Here is a 23,977-nt window from a genome sequence, read left to right on the forward strand (position 1 = left end):
ATTTACAGCTTCGTGCGCTTCACGGACTCCAGCTACCTGCCAGAGGGGTGGCTGATGCCCAAGCACTGCAGCCCAGCTGGTGGGGTGTGGGGTGACAGGAGCAGGGTATGTTTAAAAAAGGCATCAAAAGATTAACTGCATTCCTGCAGTTTTGTTTACTGGATGCAGGAAAAGAGTGATGTTTCCAAAGATAATCTCTTCTGGTTACTTTTGAAATTGCTTAAGAAAATTTTAAAATAAATAGAGGAGCTGGTACCAACTGGCTTTTCTTGCTATGTTTTGTGTTGCTTGGACTGCTTCAGAGGCCCCTGAAAATGCCTTGCAGCTGGCCAGGCAACAGGAATGCGCTCATTCTGCAGGCAGTACAGCCCAGCCAGGGGAACGGGGGAGTTCAGCCATCACTGAAACCAGCCTCGGGGACAGGATCCGGTTTGTGCCTTGCTGAGCGTGCCTGCCAGCTTCTGGCCTGCGCGTTGGACGTGGCCCAAACAGTGTAGTAGTGGGGCTGCGAAGCGTACTTGAACATTCTAAAGCCATTGCTAAAACTGCAGATTAAAAAGTTCTGAATTGTATGCAGTTCTGTTTCATACCAAATTCAGTAAAAACATGGACAACGGCAACAGTACAAAGCTGTCGATGACCGTTTTCAACAGCTCTGTCTTAGAGGAACACAGTTTTCAGAGACCTGCGTTAACTGTCTTGCCTGATGGCACAGATTATTGTCAAGCTTCCAGCAACGTGGCTCTTGGGCACATACTTGCGCTTCATTTCCATCTTCTTGTCTTATGACGTGTCTGTGTTACTGGTCTTTATCTTAGTTCAGCCCTGAGCAGTCTCATCTGTCTAGGTAAGAACGAGCATATGTAAAAATGCCATTCCTCATTTCTAGCAGTGGCTTTATTATGAGAAATTAGGATTGAGCTAATTGCTGACCGTTGTGTGGCACACTAGCTGTTGGCTCAGTGAGGAACCTGAGCTTGCATACAACATTTGCAGTACAATCCTAGAGTTCTTTGAACTTGTGGCAAATTCTTCAGAATGTCTTTGTACTTTCTGCATCAAAATTCTACAGTTATCTCCACAGGCTGTACAGAATTTCTTTAGAGTAAAATCCTTATGTAGAAAAAATATGATAGTCTGTTATAATTAAAGTAAAACATTTGATTGTCAAGCCAGTATTTTACAAAATACAATAAATGTGCTTGTAAATCTGAGAATTTGGCTTATAAAAACATATATTCTTTTGCATATACAATTCCTTGTCTGAAAAGCCACATTTGTGCAGGAAGATTTTGCCTTGCCGTGTCATGTCATTTCTGACTTTATTGGAGAATTACAAGCATAACAGTCATCAAAACCAAGATATGTAGAGTTGGTTTTACTGCAGCTGAAGCCTGTTCGAGCTCTTGGTAGAGGGGAGTTTTGGGACATGAAGCAGCTCTTGATCTGATAGAGACTTCTGAGAAAGAGAAGTCATGTTTCAAAGCACTGAAGTTACCAGTGTTGTCAGTTATTTCCACTGTCTTTAGCATCGATTTAAATCCTGGTACAGTAGCCTAGGAGCAAACACAGAAGATTTCTTACTTGGTTTGAAACGTTGGGTTCAGCTGTGAAACAAATCATTATCTAATGTGCTTATTTACACTTTCAACATACAGGAAAAGTGTTCTAAACATAACTTTGACAGCATGGAATGAGGAAAGAGTGAAGTTTTTCATGTTCCAGCAATAAGACTAAACCCCCCAAAACCCCAAGATGAAAACAGAGTATTTGTTTACAACGAGGGTGCACCACATGCCATACAAAAGAGGGAATCCTGCAATTACCATTTAAGCACAAGCCCTTGCCTGGCAGCAGGCAGAGGCTACGCTGCATGGATGTTCCCTGATCCCAGCTACAGACAACCTGGGCAGAGAAGCCATTTTGACCCGAGGAAGTAACGCTGACTGATGGTGGTGTCAGTCCGTTGCTGCCTGGGGCTACGCTGATCCCAGCCTCCACCTCCTCGCCCTCAGGAGCTCTGCGGTTTGTTTCAAACACCTCAAGCTGGTGTCACCGTGGTCCGGATGCTCATCCCCGCTGGCTCCACCATCCAGGTCAGATGAGTGCTTATCTCTAAGGGAGACACTCTGGCGACTATTCTGGGGACTCAAGATCTTACTGTATCAAAAAAAAAAAAGTCCTTTCTGCTGACTTATGTTTTAAGATACTATTATTTTCTTTTAAATCTGCTAAGGAGTCTTTACAGCTCTTGTATATGACTTGAGCAAGGTCAGCTCATTCGTCTGTAAGGATACAGTCTGAGAGTACTCAGGAGCAAAATGCGATTAGAAACAATAATTTAGTAAGGCTGCACACTTACATTGATCACATACGTCCCAGGCAGAAGGAGAAGAAAGTACTCCCCTTGTTCATTTGTTCTGTAGGGGCAGATGTGAGGCCTTCCTTTGGCTTCCACGATGGCATTGGGAATAGGATTCCCATTCTTATCAGTAACTTGACCCTTGACACCTATGAAAAAGGGGGAGGAGAGAAAGAGCACAACCTGTAACTGTGGTGAGCCTCCTTCTCTGGGGAAGTCAGCCTATTTGCTGCTGGATGTACTCAAAGGCTATTTCGGTGATTTCAAGCACATCTAGTATCGCTAGTCACTTCTATCTTACTGAAGGGAATTAAAATAGAAAAGCCTTTGTTGTTGTTAATAGCTTACCCTCACGTTAAGGTAGAAAGCAGCATTTTAATCTCTGCTTCTAAATCTCATTTGCTGAAAGCATCACATATACATGAAGGGCTTCAATCTTCAGTACCAGTTTGGGGGTTTTTGCCTTTTTTTTTTTTTAATTTAAAATAAGTCAGCCTCTTATCTAGTACTTCCCAATGGCAGAATACCAACAATGTTTGCTTATGAAGTAGTTTCCCTAAATTCTCACACACCACCTTCAAGGCAGCACTGGCATTAAGCAAAGATAAAACAGCACTCAGACATTCTGGGCAACAAAATGCAAGATAAGCAACAGATTTATGCAAACCCTTCAACTCACTGTAAAGTACCACTGCTTCACTAAGCAGCAGCTCCCTCTTCCAACTGTGAAGTCAAGATCACACCTAGAAAAGCCTTACAAAAAGCTCCCACGTTCATGCCAGAGCTCCTCACCTGCGAGCTCTGATGCTGACCCAGGCTGCTGAAGAGTTCCCACTTTGCCCACTGGCCTGGCCTCAGCTTTAGCTCCCTTCTCCATTTGCATACCCACCTAGATGGACTTGTTTTATATATTCGATCAGAGCAACTTTGTTGTCTCTCCAGAACTTTTCCAGCTGGTCTTCTGGAGGATATTTACAGCATGACAGCTCCAATGTAATTTCAAAACATTGTCCCCAGACATAGTTGTAATCTTGCATTCCACCTTAAAAGTGAAATAAAACAGACAGTGTTCAGCTGGAAAGCACCACCAACTTCAAGCTAGAAGAAAAATAGGAGAGTTAAAATGTTGGTACTTGCATCACACCTGTAAAAAAAGTAAATCAGATAAATTATTCCCCAATGCCACGCTTGTATTTACTGCTTCCTGTGGAAAACCAACTTAATTACTCCAGTTACATGTAGAGCGTTGTTTTCTAAAGCACTGTAGCATTTTGGGCACGATGATTATTATGCCCAAGGAAGGGTGGTTCTTTGACTTAAATTCATTCCAGAACTGCCAACTAAATAGGGGCAGATAAATCCAGAGGCTGGCATGGAGTTTGCCACTGCCAAAGCCATCCTAAGGGCCTTTGAAGGCTTTGAATTCAGACTGTGAAAGCAACACGCAGTGCCACAGTACACAGGACCCACATTCTATTTGGCTACACATAAACAGTAATGAAAACATTTATTTCAGTAATCAAACATTAAAAAAGAAAAAGATGATATTATGAACAGAAGATTGGTTTTCTTTCTGAAAGGACAAGACCTCGGTGCCACACTGGTGCGTGCGTGTGTGTAATCTATACGGCTATGCAGGCCTTCAGAAAGGGCACAGAAGCAGCCAGACAGCAGCGATGGCCACATTCACTTGTGTAACTGCTGGTTGGGAGAGTCTGCAAACACCCATGTCCCGCTCAGAGAATCTGCAGGAATGCGTTGGCTTAGTCCCCTCATCAACATCCTACTCTGGGCAAAATCACAGCCCTTTCATCATCAAAGGTGGCAGGAGAAAGTAAGAACGTCGTATCTGAAGCAGCTGAAAACAAGTATCACTGACATTCTTACCTTCCAGCTGGTACCAAGCATACCCGTTGGTAATGCCTTCTGGAAAGGTTTGTCTGTTGTCACACCCAGTCCCCTTGTACATGCTGGCATGGTTGAAAGAGTAGGTTTTTGCCAGGTGAATAAAGACATCATCATCTGGAGACCTGCTATAGCCTTTCAAAGAGCCGGTAACTGCAGAACAAAGATAGCAAACAGAACAAAGATAGAACAAACTCTCGTTACTGGTAAAACATACAGTGCTGGCTTACGTACAAGATAAACATCTCCCAAATGGCCATATCAGGCAGTGAATTTTGATGAGTTTATCAAAGTCTGCCCATCCCAGCTCAAAAGCTGGAAAAACCTTGCAGAAATCCTTGTAAATTTTGCTTTGGTACAGCTAACGTTCCTAAACCAAATCAGCTGTGGAGAAAAGAGTTTGTTACTAGCTTACCTGAGTTACCATTATCAAAGGCGTAACTGGCAACCAGGGCACCCCCATGCAAGTTTGCCGAAAGAACAAATGTTTCATTTTTTATCCAGTTCATTACTGCTTGAGTCTCTGGCTGAATGCTTGCTTTGTTACTTTCAAAGGCGTCAGGAAAATTTCTGTTCAGATCTTCTCCATTCTTGTTGTACCTTAGAAAGAGAGAAGACATTCCCATTACTGTTTTGCCTATAGATGCTTCCACATCGCCAGCCTCCCAGTACTTAAGATCTGTGGCATGCTAGTGTCTTCAGGAAACAGGCAAGATGACCACTGCAAATCTTCCTAAGCATTAAGAAGATGGACTTTAGTTTGCTTTCTGGCAGCACTGGAATTTTCACAGGACACAATAAAACAATTCTTCTATTGTATTTCAGGTGGAAACGGAATAATATTTAACATCCATATAGCATGTACACACCTACACATACGTGAATTAGAAAAACCTAAGCCAGACAAGGAGGATATTGTTCTGTATGTGTTTTTCACACTTGTATGGAAGACCAAGGTAACTACTGGATGGCTGTGTCCCTTGTACTGCTGTCACTCTGGACATAGAACAAAAAAATTGACTCAAACACAGGATGTATTCTCTTCCCCCTGTATCTGAAGGTCCAGCCTGTGCAAATGCTTTCTTCCTTTTTCACTCAGACAGGTCAGTACAGAGAGTAGAGAGGGTATTTAGCATCAGCTGTGTTGATTTTTAAACTCAGTTAAACTCTATTTGACAGTGAGGTGATAAAAAATACCACCCACCGTAAAAGTCCTATCTATTTGCTGAGGAATACATTTCTTTCCTAATAAAAAGGAGGGCCTACACCGGTCACCTAGAGAACTAAACTACCTAAACTACCTTTTCACTTGCTTCCGACGTTGCCATGGCCAGTGATCCAAGATAACTTCTAGCTAGGGTTTGCTTTTTCTGCACATTCCAGCTTTGTCCCTTTGGCATTTCTTCCCATTCTCTCTCTCTCTCTCTCTCTCTTCTTCCCTCTTCTAGCTTGTTAAACTTTTCCTCCCCTTTCTGGTGTCTGCAATAGTTACATTAAAGAATGCAAAAGTAGCACAGGATGCAATAAGTTTCTTCTTCTGCATAAGTTTTTTTCCTAGCGCTACTATTAGCACAGCATAGCACTACTATTATAGCTAGCTCTGCTTGCGTAACTCCTCCCTCTTACTAGATCAGCATTCAACGTGATCTTTAAACACATTTCTACAAGTCCATTCAACAAGCTTAGACACACCTTTTTCTCATGAAGAAGCATTACAGAGTTCTCCAACTGAAATAGATCCCTGTGGGTGGAGTCTTCCTTCTCTTTTTGTAGCACCCTAAAGGTCTAAATAGGTTGTTGCGCTTCTATTCACAATCTGGGTCTCCTGCCTAAAAGGTTAGGTCATTACACCATTCTGACCAATTCCCTCTAGCCGCACCACATATAAACACCAGTCTGACTGAGTCTTCCAAAAACTCTATGCTGTAACAGTGCACCTTCAGAACAGCACTGGCCAAAATTAGCCCTAACATATCATCTAGGCTATCCTCTCCACCAAGTATGATTCAGTCTCTTGGCTGTCTCTGATTATTATTCCCCACCCATTTCCTTTACCTACTCCCACCCTCCTAAGCCACCCTTACCGTCCTTGTGTGTAGTAACAATCAGGCACTTTTGTAGCTTCAAATCCATCAGGATTCATTGTTGGCATGATGTGAATCCGGGTATTATTGAGTAACCGGGTAATAACTGGGTCACGTCTATAGCTGGTCACCAGGAAGTCTATCAAATGGAGCAGAACTTCTCTCCCAACAGTCTGTATAAAGAAGCATAGATTTTAAGTCTGCTATGGAAGAAGAAGAAAAAAAGACCCACCACCTTGCACTTACAGGTTTTTCTTACTGGATTACACAGACATAAAAGGCATACAAGAGCATTCTGGTCAACACTGTTTTGTTTTATGCTCTCCACTAAATATATTTAAAGTAAGTAATTAGAGGAAAGGAGTCACTGGAGAGTTTTCACAAGGGTTTTAAACCCAGATCAACCAGAGCTTTTTCTGTAATTGAAAACTGACTCTGTTTGCTGCACTGCTTAAATCCTGCATGGATAAGGCCTAGCCTTATCAAAAACTGTAACTGCATAGGCTGCCCATTGAAGATCACGTGAGCTTGGAAGTGCACCACTGCATTATCCCAGCTGCACTGCAAGGTCAGCTCTGTGCTGATGCCCAAGGGACCTGGGGCCCTGCACATAAGCGTCAGTGCTCTGTGTCACCACGTGGCAGTGATGGTTCAGAGGAAAGGAGGGAGACACCTTCCATGCTTTCCAGGGTGCTACAGAGCAGGATTTTTTTCTTATTGATCCCCTTTTATGGGAAGTCAGCTTTAATACAGGATCAAGAGAGCCCCCATAGACACTTCTGTTATATTCTCTGTTACATTGCTTTATATTAATGCCATGAACACAGGCATTGGGGAAACAAAACAGGTATGTATAAATCCTTAGAAAAAGGATGGAAGGACATTTGGATGCAGATTTTGGATCACAGAAAGGCATTGGCAGAGAAAAAGCTAAATACATATTTTTGTTCATTTAAGCTTGTATAGGTCATGAAAGCTGGTAGGACATCTCTCTCTGGTCTACTCTATCAGATTTCAGGCAAAATAGTGGCAAGTTCCAGCTCCAGTAAGGTAAGAACAATCCTATTCTACCCCAAAAACCACTAGTAGAGTGTTCACCAGACCATACTTTCCAGGACCACTTCCTATAGCACTATGACCCATGCCTCAAGGGCACTGTAGGGTTCCTAAGCCCTGGCTGGGATGGGAACAAATCAAGACTTGCAACTAGATGTGCTCTAGAGATAATTTATCTCTACTTTATCTCCAAGAACAAAGCCTGGTAAATCACTGCAGTCTCCAGTTCAGAGCTACAGCATCTCAGTATCTTTTAGGATGAGTCTTGCATCACTAAAGTGGAAATACTGCAAATAATTTTTTTTTTTTTTCTAAGCAAGGAACATGGAGTGGCATTACTGGATGAACCTGGTGTCACAGATAAACACCTCCTTGCTTTCAGACTGGTACAGGCTAAGGTAAAAGGTAGGTGAAAACAGGCAGGGGAAAAGGGATATTTCTCCACAGCTATTTGCTGCCCTAATATCTTTTTAAATTTTCACATTGGTGCATTTTAAGTGGCAAATCCTGCTCTGGATGTTGAGATAAACAGGAACACAGGCATCGTCCAGCAGGAGCTCTGCCTGCAGGAGCTGGGTTGGGCACACAATGGGGCAAGGAGGGCTGGCTGTTCAGGTTGGGAGCAAACCATATCTTGCCAGTTAGCCAGCAATTGCTGTTTATCACAGGAGAAACAAATAAACAAACAATGTAGTGCCTAACATGACTCCGCTAAGTTGCAGATCACACCATTTTAGGTGTCATACTTGAAAGCAGCCATGGTCTCCAAGTTGGTACTTGAGCAATTCTGCCATGCCGTTTGTACAGGGAAAAAGAAGGATCTCTTCCCACCCTGCCCCCCAGCAGATTTGTTCCCAAGTTTTCTAACCCTTGCCTGTCAGCTCCCAATGGCCTCCTGCAAGCCACCATCCAGTAATCCGCTAGAGGAACCTGCGTTACACAAACGCATTCACCATCCCAGTAACAAAGTGGTTCTTTTTCTAGACACTACAGCAAATGGCCTTTGACAAGGGGGGAAAAGGTACCTAACTTCCTCCATTGCCAACAGCTTTCAAAACAGCACCTGAGTACATGAAAGCAGACTGCTTCATGAAATTTAAGAAGGGATGTAACAGAACCTGTCTTGTACAGGCAGCTCAGTTTCAGCTCTGGGTGATAGACATCTTGGGAAGCATATGGAGCGGGGGGGAAAAGAAAGGAGGGTAGAGAAGTCAGCCAAATCATGGCCCTGGGCATGAGAGATAAAGCCAGCAGACTCAGAAGCAACAGGAACAGCTCTACCACAGGCATAGCTAAACTGCAGACAAGACTGGACTGCTCTCTGGAGGAACTGGGAAAGTGCCTCTGCTCTTACTACACTTCTCTTCAGTGCCTGACAAAAAGACACCCAGAAAAGAAAGGGTAGAGAAGCAGGAACAGGAAGGGGAAAAAAGATAAAGAAAAGCAACAAAAGGTGGTGGAAAATGATAACGTTTATAAAGAACAGCAGATGACCAGTTTTTCATAGATGACAGTCTTTGCACTTAAGAGTTAAACCCAGACTTATGTACATATACAGTGTTTTAAAAACTAACCCTATTTTATAGGATTCCTTGTGTAGCTATTGCTGTACCTGAGTACGTAGTACATTAAACAATTCAGCTCATCTTCATCACAGAGGCTTGGTACTTCGATCATTCCCCGGTCGGGGAAGAGTGTATTTATTACCACTCGGGTTTGGTGGAGTGACAGAGGGGTGGTTTTATTTTGGTCCAGAGTACCCTGCATTTCTTGAGAAAGCACATCTAGAGGTGTTTGAGGGGAGAGAAAGGGTAAGTTTTGGTTTCTGGGAAAGTATACCTCCAGTTTTGATCAAGCCCTTGGAAGGCATCTCCTGCCCAGCCAAGCTTTATCCTGTTACTAGAGAGGTCAGCTGGAGAAAAGTTGAGACCTTTATTTTTACTTTAGAGTTTCAAATAAAGGATCTAGACACAGTGGAGGTAGGTTGCTGACAGTAAAGTCAAGGGCAGACACCTTAACCTGCCTCTAGTCTAATACAAAGACGTAGAGAGCAAGGGACAGCCTTTATGTGCTCTGGGGTTTTGAGAAGACATGATGAATATTTGGTTTTAATTGCAGTATCCCAAGGGTGATGCCCAGGTGCATTGTTTTGCTGTAGCTCAGATGAGGGGTGACACAAAAGCAAAGGAAAACCCTTTCTCCCACCTCCAGGGACACAGTTAAACATTACATTTCTCTGTGCACTTTCAGCTGTCAGTTTCCTTGCATGCCCCAAAGGGCGAGAGCTAGCAGGGAAGGCTTTCAGCAATCCTCAGGAGAAGTCCTGAATGAAGAAGCATGCACATGTCAGGGTGTCCTGGTTTTGGCTGGGATAGAGTTAATTTTCTTCCTACTAGCAGGCATAGTGCTGCGTTTTGGATTTAGTAGGAGAAGAATGCTGATAACACGCTGATGTTTTTAGTTGTTGCTAAGTAGTGCTTACACTAGTCAAGGACTTTTCAGCTTCCCATGCTCTGCCAGGTGCACAAGAAACTGGGAGGGGGCACAGCCAGAAGAGTTGATCCAAACTGACCAAAGGGCTATTCCATACCATATGACATCATGCTCAGTATAGAAACTGGGGGGAGGGGGGGGGTTGGCCAGGGAGCAGCGATCGCTGCTCAGGAGCTGTCTGGGTATTGGTCAGCGGGTGGTGAGCAATTGCATTGTGCATCACTTGCTTCATATATTGTTATTATATTGTTACTATTACCATTACTATTTTACTTTATTTCAATTATTAAACTGTTCTTATCTCAACCCAGAAGTGTTTCTCACTCTTACTCCTCCAATTCTCTCCCCCATCCCATTGGGGCAGGGGGAGTGAGCGAGCAGCTGCATGGTGCTTAGTTGCTGGCTGGGGCTAAACCACGACACATGGCATGGATCATCGCTGTAGAAAAAAAAAAAAAAAGGGTGTGACTGCCATTTCTGTAGACATACCCCTTAAACTTGCTGACTATCACTTCTGGTGTGGCTGGGTCAGCACCCTGCTCAGCTACTGAAGGGCTTACTCAAGAAGCCCTAGCGGCAGCCAGTTAAAAGATTAAGGTTAGCTCCAATTGCACATGCACTGTAACACTTCACTGCACCCCTGTTTTTAAAACATTTTTGTTACCACATGACAGAGATCTAATACCAGGGGACCATGGGTGGATAGACTCCGCCCATTTTTATGATCAAAATTCTTTCCTTAAACGTGGCCTGGTTTTTAAGTTGAACTATGTTGAAAGAAAGATCCAAACCATCAGGTAGGACCTGTTTCAGAGCAACACGGTTTTGCCAGTCTCCTTGCTCCAGCCCTGACTGCTTCACAGACCTAGCGCAGCACACCAGGCACAACCCCACCTAAGGAAGCGGAGTTACAGCAGAGAAACCAGTAGTCCATCCTGGTTTACCACTTAAATGCCACACTTAAAAGATGTTATTTTTTAACACTTGTATAGCACTAATTATTATGTACAGCTGCGACACACCCCACTGTGTTTGTCCTTCTTTACTAAAACACACCAGTGTTAAAGCAACTGTTTGTGCAAATACAGTTTGCAGGCACATATCCATTTATTTCTATAGCAGCAATCACTGTGGAAATATGAGAACTACCACATACATGACAGGGAACTGCAGTTCCTTGGTTTATCACTGAAGGAAATGGCAACATAAGGCCTGCTTTTAAACTAGTAACTGGCATAAGATGTTACCACCTGCTCAGATGCCACAGGCTTCAGGCTTCTGAGCACAGGCTTCACCTGGTTGAGAAATGGATCACTTATTCTTTTCCCACTCTTCTGAGTGGGAGTAAAGATAAGGACAAAGGTAACTGGGGTGAGGCAGCAGCCCTACCCGTGTGGAAAGAGATCTCAGCAGCATCCAGCTTTTTTTAAAGTCTGAAGTTAACAAATAAGATTTGGTTGCTTTGAATTTTGAAATCTTTGGTGCTTCTGACCTTCTACTGAAGCCAGGTGGAAAATAGTTCACTATACAAGAACTATTTCTTTTTTTATTCTCTTTTCTAGAGCACCTATTTGTTTCCCTGCCACACCACTTCCATACTACATTGCATAGTTCGAAGGACATAGGAATATGTGCTGAAAATTCCTTATAGCAGATTGTATTGATCACAAATAAGTCTACCCCAGTCCTCAGACACCCAACACCTAATAAAAGTCACAATATCTCAGGAAACCCTGTTGTGGATATGACTATGTCTATGATGACATGGAAAATAGGGTCTAGTAGGTTTAATTTAAATCACAAGATAAGCCAGCGAGATGAACACATCCTTTCACGTAGGCTAGCTCAGGCCTATCAGTACAGGCTCAGCTTCATGTAATGAAAGGCAAAATACTATTACACTAAGAAAAAAAAGTGATCAGAAGTGGATGATTTAGGAGAAAAGGGTTGGTATCAGCATTACCATCCTGGAAAAGAGTTTATCTTGTGATGGCCCAGTTAACCTTCTGCAGCTATAGTGTAAGGAAGCCATATACTTAATACATTAAAGGGGACAAGCAGAAATGCACAGGAAGTTTACATTTTGTTCAGACATGTTTTTCTTTAAAGAGTTTTCCTGCTGTGATACACATGGTTTAGGAACAGCCTTCTAATTATGGTTCAGTTCTGTAGATTGGACTCAAGTCACTGGTACAGCTGGCCAAAAGGTGACAGTTCTACTCCATTTATGACTTAGGAGCGTTTGGGGGTTTGGTTGTGGTCGATGTTAAGTGGAATGAGTTCTTCTCCAGAGAGGAACATGTGAGTGTACAAACTGAGGAAGAGATGTTTCAAGTAAGAGTACAAAAGCCTGGGACAATAGAGGCTGCTGCCTAATTCAGGATGAGAGCTGCCCCAGAACAGCAGGAAACCTCTCCCTCATCTTCCTCAGTGTAGACTTCATTAATATTTCACAGGCTTGTGCATTTTGTGCAGTCTATTAATGCCATTTTGATTAAGTCTCACATAGCTGCATGTGATTGACATACCTCTAATCATCAGTTTTAATCTGGCTTGGGTTAAACAAGTACTGTAAAAATGGCATCCAACTTCATACAGGCACAGAAAGAATGGGAGAAGTCTTTTGTTGCATCTCTGGGGATCTGGGGCAAAAGTTCATTCAAATTTGGCAATGGTGATCACAAAATAAACTAATTTAAGCCTTGGCTGGTCATGTCTTACAGCATTAAGAAAAATTAACCTACTTAAAATCTTTCTGGTTCTGAAAAAAATACTCTCCTCTTAGTATTGTGCACTCACATTATTTTATTAGCACTTCCCTGTTGGGCACCTTTCCAAATAACCTAGATTTTCTTCCAGCAGCACATGTGAACAGGCTGCACAAATGCAATTCAGGCTCCCAGCCAACTTTTAGGTTTTAGGAGCAGCCAGTCAGCTAAGTCAAAAAAGAAAAATGTCATTTGTGTGATCGTGACAGGTTAGAAGGGCAGCATCACCAAACACTTGGGAACAGAACTTTTCTCACTTTGTACCATTTATGGAAAGCATCACTGAGGCACAAGAAACCTAACTAGATCAATGAAGCCATAATCCTGCAATTTGAAGCTATGAAAGACTGTGGAACACAAGTTGAAGCTTGTCATACAGTTAGTACAAAACTTATCTGCTTAATGTATTATAGCTGAATCTTTCCCCAGTGACTAGTCCAGCAGAATCTTAGATTATGGGAAAAAATATCCAAGTTCTCTAATGCTTCTCTATATGGGGAATTCATTTCCTGCCATTTGAAATACATTTACGGTCAGATAGAAAAAACAAACACCAACTGTGTGTTATACCCGTACACAAAGAAGAAAAAAAACCACCCCACATAAGGCAAAGATCATCACCAGGGCCTGAAAAGGAAGAATAGCTCTATTTCCAGAATCTTCCCTAGGTGCATGCTTGGTCTAATGAATAAGCTAGAACATAGCATGGCACTGAGTGCTATATGGTACCTAGGCAGCTCAAGGATCAACCCTGCTCAGACAAACTTAAAAAAAAAAAAAATCTTGCCTCACAAAGTTAATATTGAAATTTAGATCCTAGGCAGTGATCCAGGTTGCCTTATCTCCAGCAATTCCTGACCCCATGGATATGCAAACAGTGTGTGTCTCCATGGTCAAAGTTCCTTGTGCATATCCACCTGGGCAGTGATAATGGCAGGAGTGCTTCACTGTGGAGGTTTCAATAGTGGCCTTCTGCAGTCCAGCAATACTGGATTTGAGAGCCAGGCCACTCTGGATGAGATTGTATCCTGCCTTCCATCTCTTTTCCAACAAAGCTGGGTCATCTGTAGCCATAGATTTGCGATTCCCTTCAGTGGTCTGCAGGGATTGTCATGTGGAGCCTCAGTTCCTAGGCACCCTGGACTACCCTGCTGACATGCACCAGGTTTTAGGAGTTGCAAACCCTACCTTGAGCATCCAGTAACACATGTACCCATTTGAAACCATGAATCAGCTTCCTACCACACAGAGTTAAATTCCAAAGCAGTCAGACTCCCAGCAGCACTTTGAGCATAGCGACTGTCAAACAAGGTGAAACTAGTCTAACTTGGGGAAAATTCTTGGCACATAATGTCACAAGTGCCTGTAGGCGTGCAAGTACTCACACACAGTATCGGTAATAGCAATAACTTGTGATATGTTACACTTGACACAGGATATACTTCCTACTACATCTATTTTTCTTAGTTTTGGGAATTCAGTCTAGCATATATATATATATAAAAAAAATACAAATGTTGCCATTTCTCTGATGAATTATCTACCCTTCACATTAAAGACTGCATAGAAATATACTGTGTAGTTTAAACTTATCCTGAACATGACTAATCAAAGCAGGTAAAGCTAAAGAATAAGGGAAATGGAAAACGAGAGAAGATTAGAGAAGAGTGACGCTTTTTCTGCTCCAGATCCATGTATTACACTGGGAAGGCTCAATCACTATTATTCCCTTTATCATTAATAAGCGGGCATTCTTTCCACAGCAAATTAAGCCTGAAATTGCTTTTTGTTTTGTACTCACTGTGTTATCTCAGGTGAATCTAGGTATTCCTAGCTTAAGGTTCCCAAGAGAAATTTCCTTTCTAAAATAAGTAATTTGGTGCTTCACAGGAATTATTATTCAATCTTCAGATATATTTGAAGAGTTCCATCAGTCATGCTTCATGCCTAGGCAATAACAGCAAACTACTGCATCTGACTCATTGCCAGGGAAGTTAAAGCCTCTGGGTTTATTCACATGTAGAAGACAAAGCTCTCTACTTAAGAGAGGTCTCAGGTGTAGGATTCTTCACCGTGAGGTAAGGTCTCCTAAAGCCCTTCCACCAAAACAAGGGAACTTTAATCTTGAAATTCCTCAAGAAATACACACGTATTAGGTCGTCTTTGAGGTATGATATACCTTAATAATAAGTAGCACACACCTGAGAGAAGTTCACTCTAAACCTCTGGTAAGTGTATTTGGTATAAATGACATTGTAAAAGTTGAAACGTACCTCGTCCCCATGCATATTAGCAACATACTTGAACTCTGGAATGCCAATCTTATGATGGGTTGGAAACCTTCCCAGAACAAGAACCCACAGGTCTCTACCTTTAAAAGGGGAAGGGGAAAAAACATTTTTTTAAACAAGTGTAAAATCATACAAACCTTAGAGAGAAAAAAAAAGAAAAAAAAAAACTTGGTCATTGAGACCACCGTACAAATTCTCATATTTCATTGTTGCTCAGTTAGTCCTATATATAGCATATCAAAGTAGACTGTGGGATTTTGGGATTTTTATTCTGTGAGTACTTGCTAAATTAGTTATAGGAATAAATGTTTTGCCTTCTGACCAAAAGTGTGTAGTGAACCCTCCAATTTCAAAAGCATTTAACCAGTGCTAGAAAATAGTTTGGGGATTTTTTGTAATAAACATTTTTCAAATCAAGTTTAGCAAGCAAGATCTTGTCAAGCAAAGTCACCAAGCAACTTAAGAGTATTTAAAATAGAAGACACTCTTCCTGCAAAAATATTAAATCATGAAAAGGGTTTTCTGAAGTACATACAGATGTTTCCATTAGCACAAAGAAAGAGCTTTTTTTTTTTATTAAAGACAACACAGAAAAGCTAAACACATTCATAAGTTACTGCTCAGAAAAGAGAAGATACTAGGCAGAGCTGTATCAGAGACATACTCAAGAAAAATCAGCAGGGAAAAAATTAATAGCAACAGAAAGAATATTAGTTAGGACCACTAAAGCTGCACAGGAAGCTGAACTTTAAGTAACAAAATAAACAAACAAACATTTTGGAAGTCCTTATTTAAAGGGGGTGGGGAGCATTTTTTATTATTATTTTTAGTGATGTTGTGGCATTTCAGATCTCATCTGCAAAACTATGCTTCCCACTAGTCTGCTCAATGAGGTGGAAAGCTCTAGTTTCAGTAGGTGGCAGCAATGAAACTAGATCGGTTCCTTGATAATAGCGGTCACAACCTATAGATTGCTAATGCCCAGACCTTGCATGCATGCTGCCTGTCCCCAGCTCTCACACAGGGCTTGTTGGGACCTATGAACTGTCTCAGCAGAGTCCAGCCATCATTGTTACTTACAGCAAAGAAGAACACAGGTGCTGCTATATGCAGTGCTATAAAAAGCATTATTTCCTAAATCTTTGTAGATCATCAAATCTGCAGTAAATAAACTCTGGAGCATAACTGTTTCCCAGAGGTGAAAGCCATGACCCTCATGGTATAGCTGCAGTGAGCCAGTCACATCGCTAGAAAAGGAAAACAAAAATGCTGTGGCAACTGCAGTACCTTCAGGAATGGGAGAAAAACATTGAAGAGGACAGAAGGAACACTACAAGATGCACTGAAACTGCACTGAGACCTGATGGTGTCCCACCTCTCTCTTCTAGATAGAAGTGGATACAGCTGAACTGTAAAATGCATGGTTTCCTACAGAGAAGACATATACCTTCTATAAGGTTATAAATTCATTCAGCCTTGGAACTGCCCATTATCAGCATGAGTACCAAGCATGCAGACAGGCTTCAAAATATCTTAGAGCCATTGGGTTCAGTGAATTACATGTAAAGCCCTCTCGGAGTAAGTGAAATAAGTGCTGATTAAAAGCATTAGTTTCCTCAAATCCTTGATGATTTCCTATACAAGCACAAAGCAGTGACCTAGAAGGTGAGATAGCTTAGTGCAGGATCAGGACATTAAACTAACCAATATACTTACTACATTTATATTACCTTTCAGTATATAATTATTATCTAATATATAAAATACCCAACCAATCACAGCAGCCAAACAATACTGTAGTCCCTAGAACATGAAGCATCTTATCTCGCCAATAACCAGACATTAATATTAGCCCCTGGTTTTATTTGAATGGAAGCAGATCACAAGGGCCATTTCAAATCCAACTACTAGCAATGACGACATCCACATCTATTGCATACAGACTTTTTGGATCATCTCGCGAGCCAACGTAGAACAGCACCATACTCTTTAGTTGCTTCCCCATAGTGGCACTAGCACTGATTCAGTACTATATATACTAAAGCAACAAGAGTCCAAGTACAGCTAAAATGCTACAGTTATTTCTGTCATTTAAGACTTTCTACAAATAATATTGTATTCTGATTTTTAAAAAAAAAAAAATTTCCAGTGCCTTGCCATCAGCAGTGCTCATTCCTGCTGCTATCCCTGTGAAATTGCACTCATGGGAAACACAAGGAAGAGCTAAGTATAGACTAGCATTAAGTATTGATTTAAATAGATCTTTCCAGTATTAGTGTTTATAGACTGTTTATAGTTTGTGTGAGGGCCATCTAAAAGATAAACACTCCAATGAACTGAGACACCAATTATTTCCTGGCATTCCTAGCTTGTGAGAAGTATTAAACCTACCACTAAAAGAAATTCCTGGGTCTGTTCAGCCTGCAGTACTGGATAGTGTACCTGTGAGGGATGATGTAAGATTTCTTTCCATACAGCAGTAATTTACTGCATATAAAAAAAGATTCAGCATATAGATAAAGTTTCCTTTAATCAGTAAAGCCTAGATAACTCTGGTTTTGTACCTGAAGTGAACAGCTAAGCTACCTCCCATGCTTTGAATCAACTGAATGTATATCAAAAAGCCATTTCTCACTGCCAAACCAGAACTGACTTCAACTCATTAGTGAACTATATTTCAAGTAATCAAGACAAACATGTTTCTAACTGTGTGTCTGAGGGCAAGTAACAAGACTTGTATTGGAACAGAGCCAGATTACACAGCTTCTAGTGGAATGAGCAGTCGTCTTTTAGATTTTCTAGCATTGCCACAGCTCATGGCTTAGTATCAGTATTCAACACAGAGCTATAAAAACTGGGAATTAAGATGGAGAATTGAAATTGATCTCCAGATCTAGTGGTAAAGAAACCAAATCATTTGTAGATATTGCCATCTGGATTGCACCCCCTGGTTTGTTTTGTTCCGAAATTTATTTCTACTTTTCTTCACTTTGTTCTTTACAGCTTCATTTATGAAAAAGAACTGTTGTCATCTCAAAGAAAGTTATGGCTAGGAAATGAAGTTAAATGACTGGGCAACACACCAGACCCACTGTCAGTACCGCTCAGGCTAGGCTACTGATTCAACAGTTTGCATGGAGGTCCACTTTGACCCAGAAAAAGCAATAGGCTGACTACAGTCCTCCTGGGCTGGCCATGTGTTGCACACTGACTTCATGGGTAGGAACTGCAGTAATGCTGACCCATGTTGAGGTAGTCCCTACCTAGAAAGGCACAGAACAGAGAAGAGGAAGACTGGCTGACTCCCATTAGAATGCAAGGTCCAAGAACAATCTAATCATAGAAATGATCACAAAAATAATAGAACAGCCCAGGTTGGAAGGGACCTCAAAAGATCATCTGGTCTAACCTTTCATTGGAAAGGAAGCCTAGATGACATTATCAAGCACTCTGTCCAATTGCATCTTGAAAACCTCCAGTGATGGGGACTCGACCACATCCCTGGGGAAGTTGTTCCAGTGAATGATTGTTCTCACTGTAAAAAAAGATTCTTTCTTATATTGCGATGAAACCTCTCCCCGTGCAACTCGTATCGACTGCCCCTTGTCTTCTTCCACATGGATCCTTGTGAAGAGAGTGCCTCCATCCTCTTTGTAGCCACCCTTAAGTACTAGAAGAATCCTGTGATGAGGTTCCCCCCTGAACATTCTCTTCTCCAGGGAGAAGAGCCTGAATTCCTTCAAGTCTTTCCTCACAGGGCAGGTTCTCCAACCCTCTGATCATCTTCATGGCCACCCTTTGGACCCTCTCCAGTCTGTCCACATCTGTCTTGAATTGTGGGGACCAGAACTGGACACAGCACTCCAGGTGCAGCCTGACAAGCACTGAGTGGGATGATCACCTCTCTATCTCAGCTAATAATGCCCCTACAAATGCAGCCCAGGATCTGATTTCGCTTTGTTGCTGTAGCTTGATACAAAGCCACAACAATTTACTTCTCTTTGTATTTCATATCCTCTTCCTTAAAACTTACTGATTTTTTTTACTCTTACTTACCCCATGCTTAGCAACAAACTCTGCAGGCCAAGTAGCATATTATCAGGGTGGTTTGCACATTACCCAGAAAGATGTGGCCCTAAGCTGTAGGGAAGGCCACCTTAGTAGTAAGAAAAGAACATAGAGAAGTTAAATAGAAAGTACAAACAACTGAAAAGCTTTATCATTATTCTTCAGATTGTTATTGACTACTGATATTTCAGCAGTCCTGAGAACTCACCCTATCAGGGCTTCATTCTATCGTTCTCCACCCAAACTTTTAAAATACATATTTCTGACCCCCAAAACACAAAATCAAAGCTCTGCAAAATAAGAAGAGGGACCAGACAGACAAGGTTTTATTCAATGAGAACGTAAGATGGTGGTGGCTACGCCTTAGGCATAGCTTGTATCAATCCTGCTCAATTCCAGCATAAGCAGAAGAGCTTCAGCCTAGGTTCTATGATGAGAACACCAAGTAACAGTAGTGAAATAAACATACCAGCTGATTTTTATAACAGCTTCCACTGCAAGAGCAACCACTACGTAATTATGGTTTGACAGAAGAAAGAGAAACAATGCAAATAACTAGCATCCGCATTACTTATACAAAATATCATGGGGAGACGGGATGGCATGAGAGTCACTCCTTGATAAATTCTTCTGTAGATATACCACAATTCCCACATAATCTCACAGATGCTCTTTAATCCACTTTAACTATGCATACTAATATTGGAAACATTTCCCTAACTGCATTTGGCAACATATTCTGCTATGTCTTGGGATACTTCATCCTTACTGGCTACCTGTAATACTAGTGTAAATCTAGGTTAATTGTTACCATGCAAGATACTAAGGCATCTTTACAGTTTTCTTTTTATTGCAGAACTATGTCAGGGTATCTTCCCAGCTGCACCTGACACTTAGTTGCTGAGACCAAGTCAAACTATGCTTATTACTACATCAAGTTCCTTATCTTGCAGGAAGGAATAAGTCAGGAAGTCAACCCTGGCTTTATCACTTCTAACTTTTAAATCACAGTCATGGTAAATCTGTTTCCGTGCTAACACAAGCCATTCTTTGGCTGTTAATTTTTCTGATCTGTACTTGTATTCCCTACAAGGCTCGGTACTGTCAGTGTGTAACACAGGAGTATAATTGCCACCTATGTGCACACGTAGGCAAGAAGATGGAAATACAAAGACATGAAATGCTTATGTAACTTAGCATTGTACTTCCAAGCTTCAGTAAGACGACAAAGTGTTAGTTTCTCCATAACAGTGGGGCAATACTGTCTTCAAGCAAAACACTACCACAGCTAATAAAGGACTTCAGGAGCAATTCCCTTTTGCTAAGCAAGCACCAGCAGCATCCTTGCCCTGTGGTACTCCAATTTGCCATCACCAATTCAAGCTGGAAAAGCTAAAGCTATTTTGGAACTCATCTTCTGCAAGGGGACTGCCCAACAGCACACACAGCTCAATTCAGATTCTAACACAATTTGAGTTACCAACACATTATTTATATAACCAGAAGTGTTTAATCAGAATGACTGATGTAGTAGCATTGCAGAAGTAGCCTTACAAACATGAATATTTGAGTTTAATCTAGCCAGACTGTTGAGTAAAGTACCTTCCCGATTATGGTAAGTAGTGTAATGTATCCTTTGGGGACATAAATTTTGTAAATTATCAGCCAAAAGAGGTAGTTGTCTGCTCAGAAAACAGACACTCTAGATGTCTAGTTTATACTCAAAATAGCCTACGTACTTGAAGCTGGGATCAGACATCTGCATGAACAACTGTAGTACGTCAGATTCTTTTGTGAGTTTACCCTCACTTTCAGTATACCATGTTCTACCGAGACAGAAAGGATTATCTAAAAGGTCAGCCTGGATTGGCATTAGTAATGAACAAAGTTGGTATCCCAAGAAGAGCTAGGACACTTCAAACATAACAAAGTCTTCAAAGTATTTTGAAGGATTAAAAAGACACAGTTCAATCACATATGTTAACCAGGCTTACCTAGCAATATTCAGCATGGTGCATAGGTAAGCAGAACGAACCCAAAAGAGCCCAAGGTAACATTAGACTGCAGGTCCACCATGGCCACCCACCACCACCACCACACCCCAAACTGATAGCACTTCTTATCTGGGGAGGACGGCAATGGTTTTACTACTTGTTTTGTTTCCCCAAGTATCCTGCTTAATGGAGAGACCATAAAAGAGATCATACTTAGCAAGAACTACTCTAATCACACTGTTCTTAATAAGCTATTGGAAGAAATAAAAATAATTGATAAGGAAGCAAATGCTTGTTTGAGGATAACAGCAAGAGAAACTTATAGGTACAGTACCTGTGCAGCATTTTTTAATTTTCCATCAAATTGTTAGGACTATCCTGTGCTCTGTATTTCTACTTGTCAACTTTCTGAGTACTAATACAGACAGTCCCACCTCAGCCAATTTGTGGTATTTCTTGAGATACAAAGGACTGGAATGTTCCAGCAAAAGATGCACTATCACTGACACAGTTACTACACTGGGGCCACTGCTTAATTTAACATTTCTGGTCTCTTCCCATGTATCCCTTCTTACAGACACAAGGCTACCTCTCTCTCAAGGGTAGAAAAATAAAAGTCATAATTTCCTTCTGTTTAATGAGCACCTATTTCCAGAGATGATACCACCCAGTCCAATTTAGAGTCAGTACCTTATAAGCAGAACTGTAGGTTATAAGCAGAACAGTGGGAATAACCAATGATTCTTTGAAAAACCTAGATACTGCTTATTTGTAAATAAAAGCACTTGAGAAGGGAAAGGAACCATGATCATGTGCTTGCTTGTCTTCCTAAAAGTTTACAAATCTTTGGTTGAGTGGGAGATCCATAGCTGCTTTAGACACTTTCACAGGACTTCTATCTTATGAGAACAACCACCCCTTTTTCCCTGTGTATACATGACTCATCACACTGTACCATTTCCAGTTCTCATAATCAAGCTGAGCTCACTCTTTATACACAAAAACATGAAAAATTGCCAATCCAGAGCACAGTCTCTACAATAGCACCTTATAGTTTATTTGAACACAAATCAAGAAATAAAAATAAATTTTAAAAATCCAAACAAAAAACAACCCAGAAGGGAATACTGTTTTTAAATTAATACACACTAACCTTTTTCAGTATTGCTCACTGAGAAGAGAGCACCACAGACACACAGAATTAACCTGAACATGCTTTCCCCACTATTTACACTAACTGGTTTCATATTCACTCCCAGAAACCAGACTATATTTCCATTTCACCAACTCTTGCTTGTATTACCACAGGGTTTTTAAACCTAATTCTGAAAATGTGTGCTTTATTTTCCTGAGAAAGATGTGAAACTGGTATGCAGCTAGTGATTTTCAGAAAAGCTACTGTATACATAAAAGAAAGAAATAGTACCCATTCACAGTAGTACCATTAGATCATCATGAGCAGAGTGATTGCTTCTAACACAAGCTAGGCACAAGGAGGAGGATGGTTTATTTTTAAGTGCAGTTTTTCCAGATTCAACAGCTTTATTTGGCCTACCCTTTTACCACCAGAGGCAGAGGTGGCCAAAACAATTCCTGCCACTTGAAGGCAGAGAGGGAATAGAAAACCAGGAGCAGACTACAGGTTGTTGCTCCTACATGGCGGAGAAGTTACTGGTGCACTTTCAGAGTTTCAGTGCGTTGAAGTGCCTCATCAAGAGACTTGTTATGCTTATCCTGTAAACATCCTTGGCATATCCCAGACGTCATGTTTGCTCCAAGAATAGAAAGCTCTAAACAATACACATCTCAACACTGGCAAGCAGAGTCCTACAAATTCAGACAGTGAGCAGCTCGTTTCCACACCCTCCCCCCTTTTTTTTTTTTAAACTGGCTGAAGGGTGGGAAAAATGCAAGATAGATTAACTGTTTTAAAAGAATCCAATCTTTATCATCATCTGTTTCTGGTTTAGTTAACAAGCTACATTAATTTGACCAGTTGCTTCCAAATTCTCTCTCAAAACAGGTAACAAAATGTGTCCTTAGAAACATTAACTACCACCTTTTAGGAAAGGCAACAGACACTACAAAGAACTAATATTCAGGCAGTGTTACTACCTACAGAGTAACTTAGTCCTTTGTCTCCGAGAAACACGTTCTGGTGGCCTTTGCTTCCTCTTGGATTTTGCGATCAGCCTAATGCAATTGTGTTATCAGAGCAAGCTTTGTACTTTAACCTACTTTAGGTCCACCACGATTGGGAAATACGCTTTGTCAGAAACAGCCAGGTTGCATATTGCTAGAAGCGCATACTGGGGAAGTATCATTCTGTGCCTACCCTATTCCTAGGCTTTTCTCTAGCTATTCTTGGGAAAAAGAATACTGGACCGGACTGGTTTTTTTAATTGACACAGTAAGACTATATTTCTGATTGAGAACACAGTTCGCTTTTATTTTAGCTTTAGGATAAATGTTACTATTTCACATCTGCTCAAGCTCTGTTTAAATGCCTCAAGTAACTGCAAGAGCCATGGATGTAGAACACATTGGCTAGGAACAAACAGGAAATGTAACTCAACTGTCTTAAATCTACTGTGAGCTCAGCAGGTTACACAGCAGCTACAGTCATTTAATTAAATAAGTCCAACTGCCATAGACTGACCTTTCCCATAACAATGACTAAGCCCTAGACATCAAACTGCAGAATGATCTGCTTAGAAGCATCTAGAAACTAGAAACACTTTTCTACTGAAAAGCTTCATCCCCTGAAGTGGGGTAGGAAGGATGTGTTACTGTGTTCTCCTCAAGGTAAGAGGAGAGTGCAGACAGATCTACCATCTGGTTACAACACAGGCATAGGATAACAGTTTTATTTCTTTTTAATTAAGTCTGTGATTAGAATTTGTTTAAAAATTAACAACATTGTACTGAAAAGGCAATTCAACCCACATCACTGATC

The 23,977-nt window shown here is 41.2% G+C and overlaps 1 protein-coding gene across 1 annotated transcript; it reads right to left on the reverse strand.

The window, feature by feature from the left end:
* Positions 1-1,322: 1,322 nt before the first annotated feature.
* Positions 1,323-14,971, reverse strand: CPM (carboxypeptidase M). Its single transcript, XM_009484193.2, has 7 exons — positions 14,942-14,971; positions 6,352-6,524; positions 4,683-4,867; positions 4,250-4,420; positions 3,252-3,404; positions 2,363-2,511; positions 1,323-1,556 (listed from the first exon to the last, which is right to left on the reverse strand). The coding sequence occupies exons 1-7, from the start codon at positions 14,954-14,956 to the stop codon at positions 1,323-1,325; spliced, it is 1,080 nt and encodes a 359-aa protein (XP_009482468.2). The 5' UTR covers positions 14,957-14,971.
* Between the last annotated feature and the right edge of the window lie 9,006 nt (positions 14,972-23,977).

This window comes from Pelecanus crispus, chromosome 1, assembly GCF_030463565.1.
Source record: "Pelecanus crispus isolate bPelCri1 chromosome 1, bPelCri1.pri, whole genome shotgun sequence".
In the NCBI taxonomy this organism is placed as follows: Eukaryota; Metazoa; Chordata; class Aves; order Pelecaniformes; family Pelecanidae; genus Pelecanus; species Pelecanus crispus.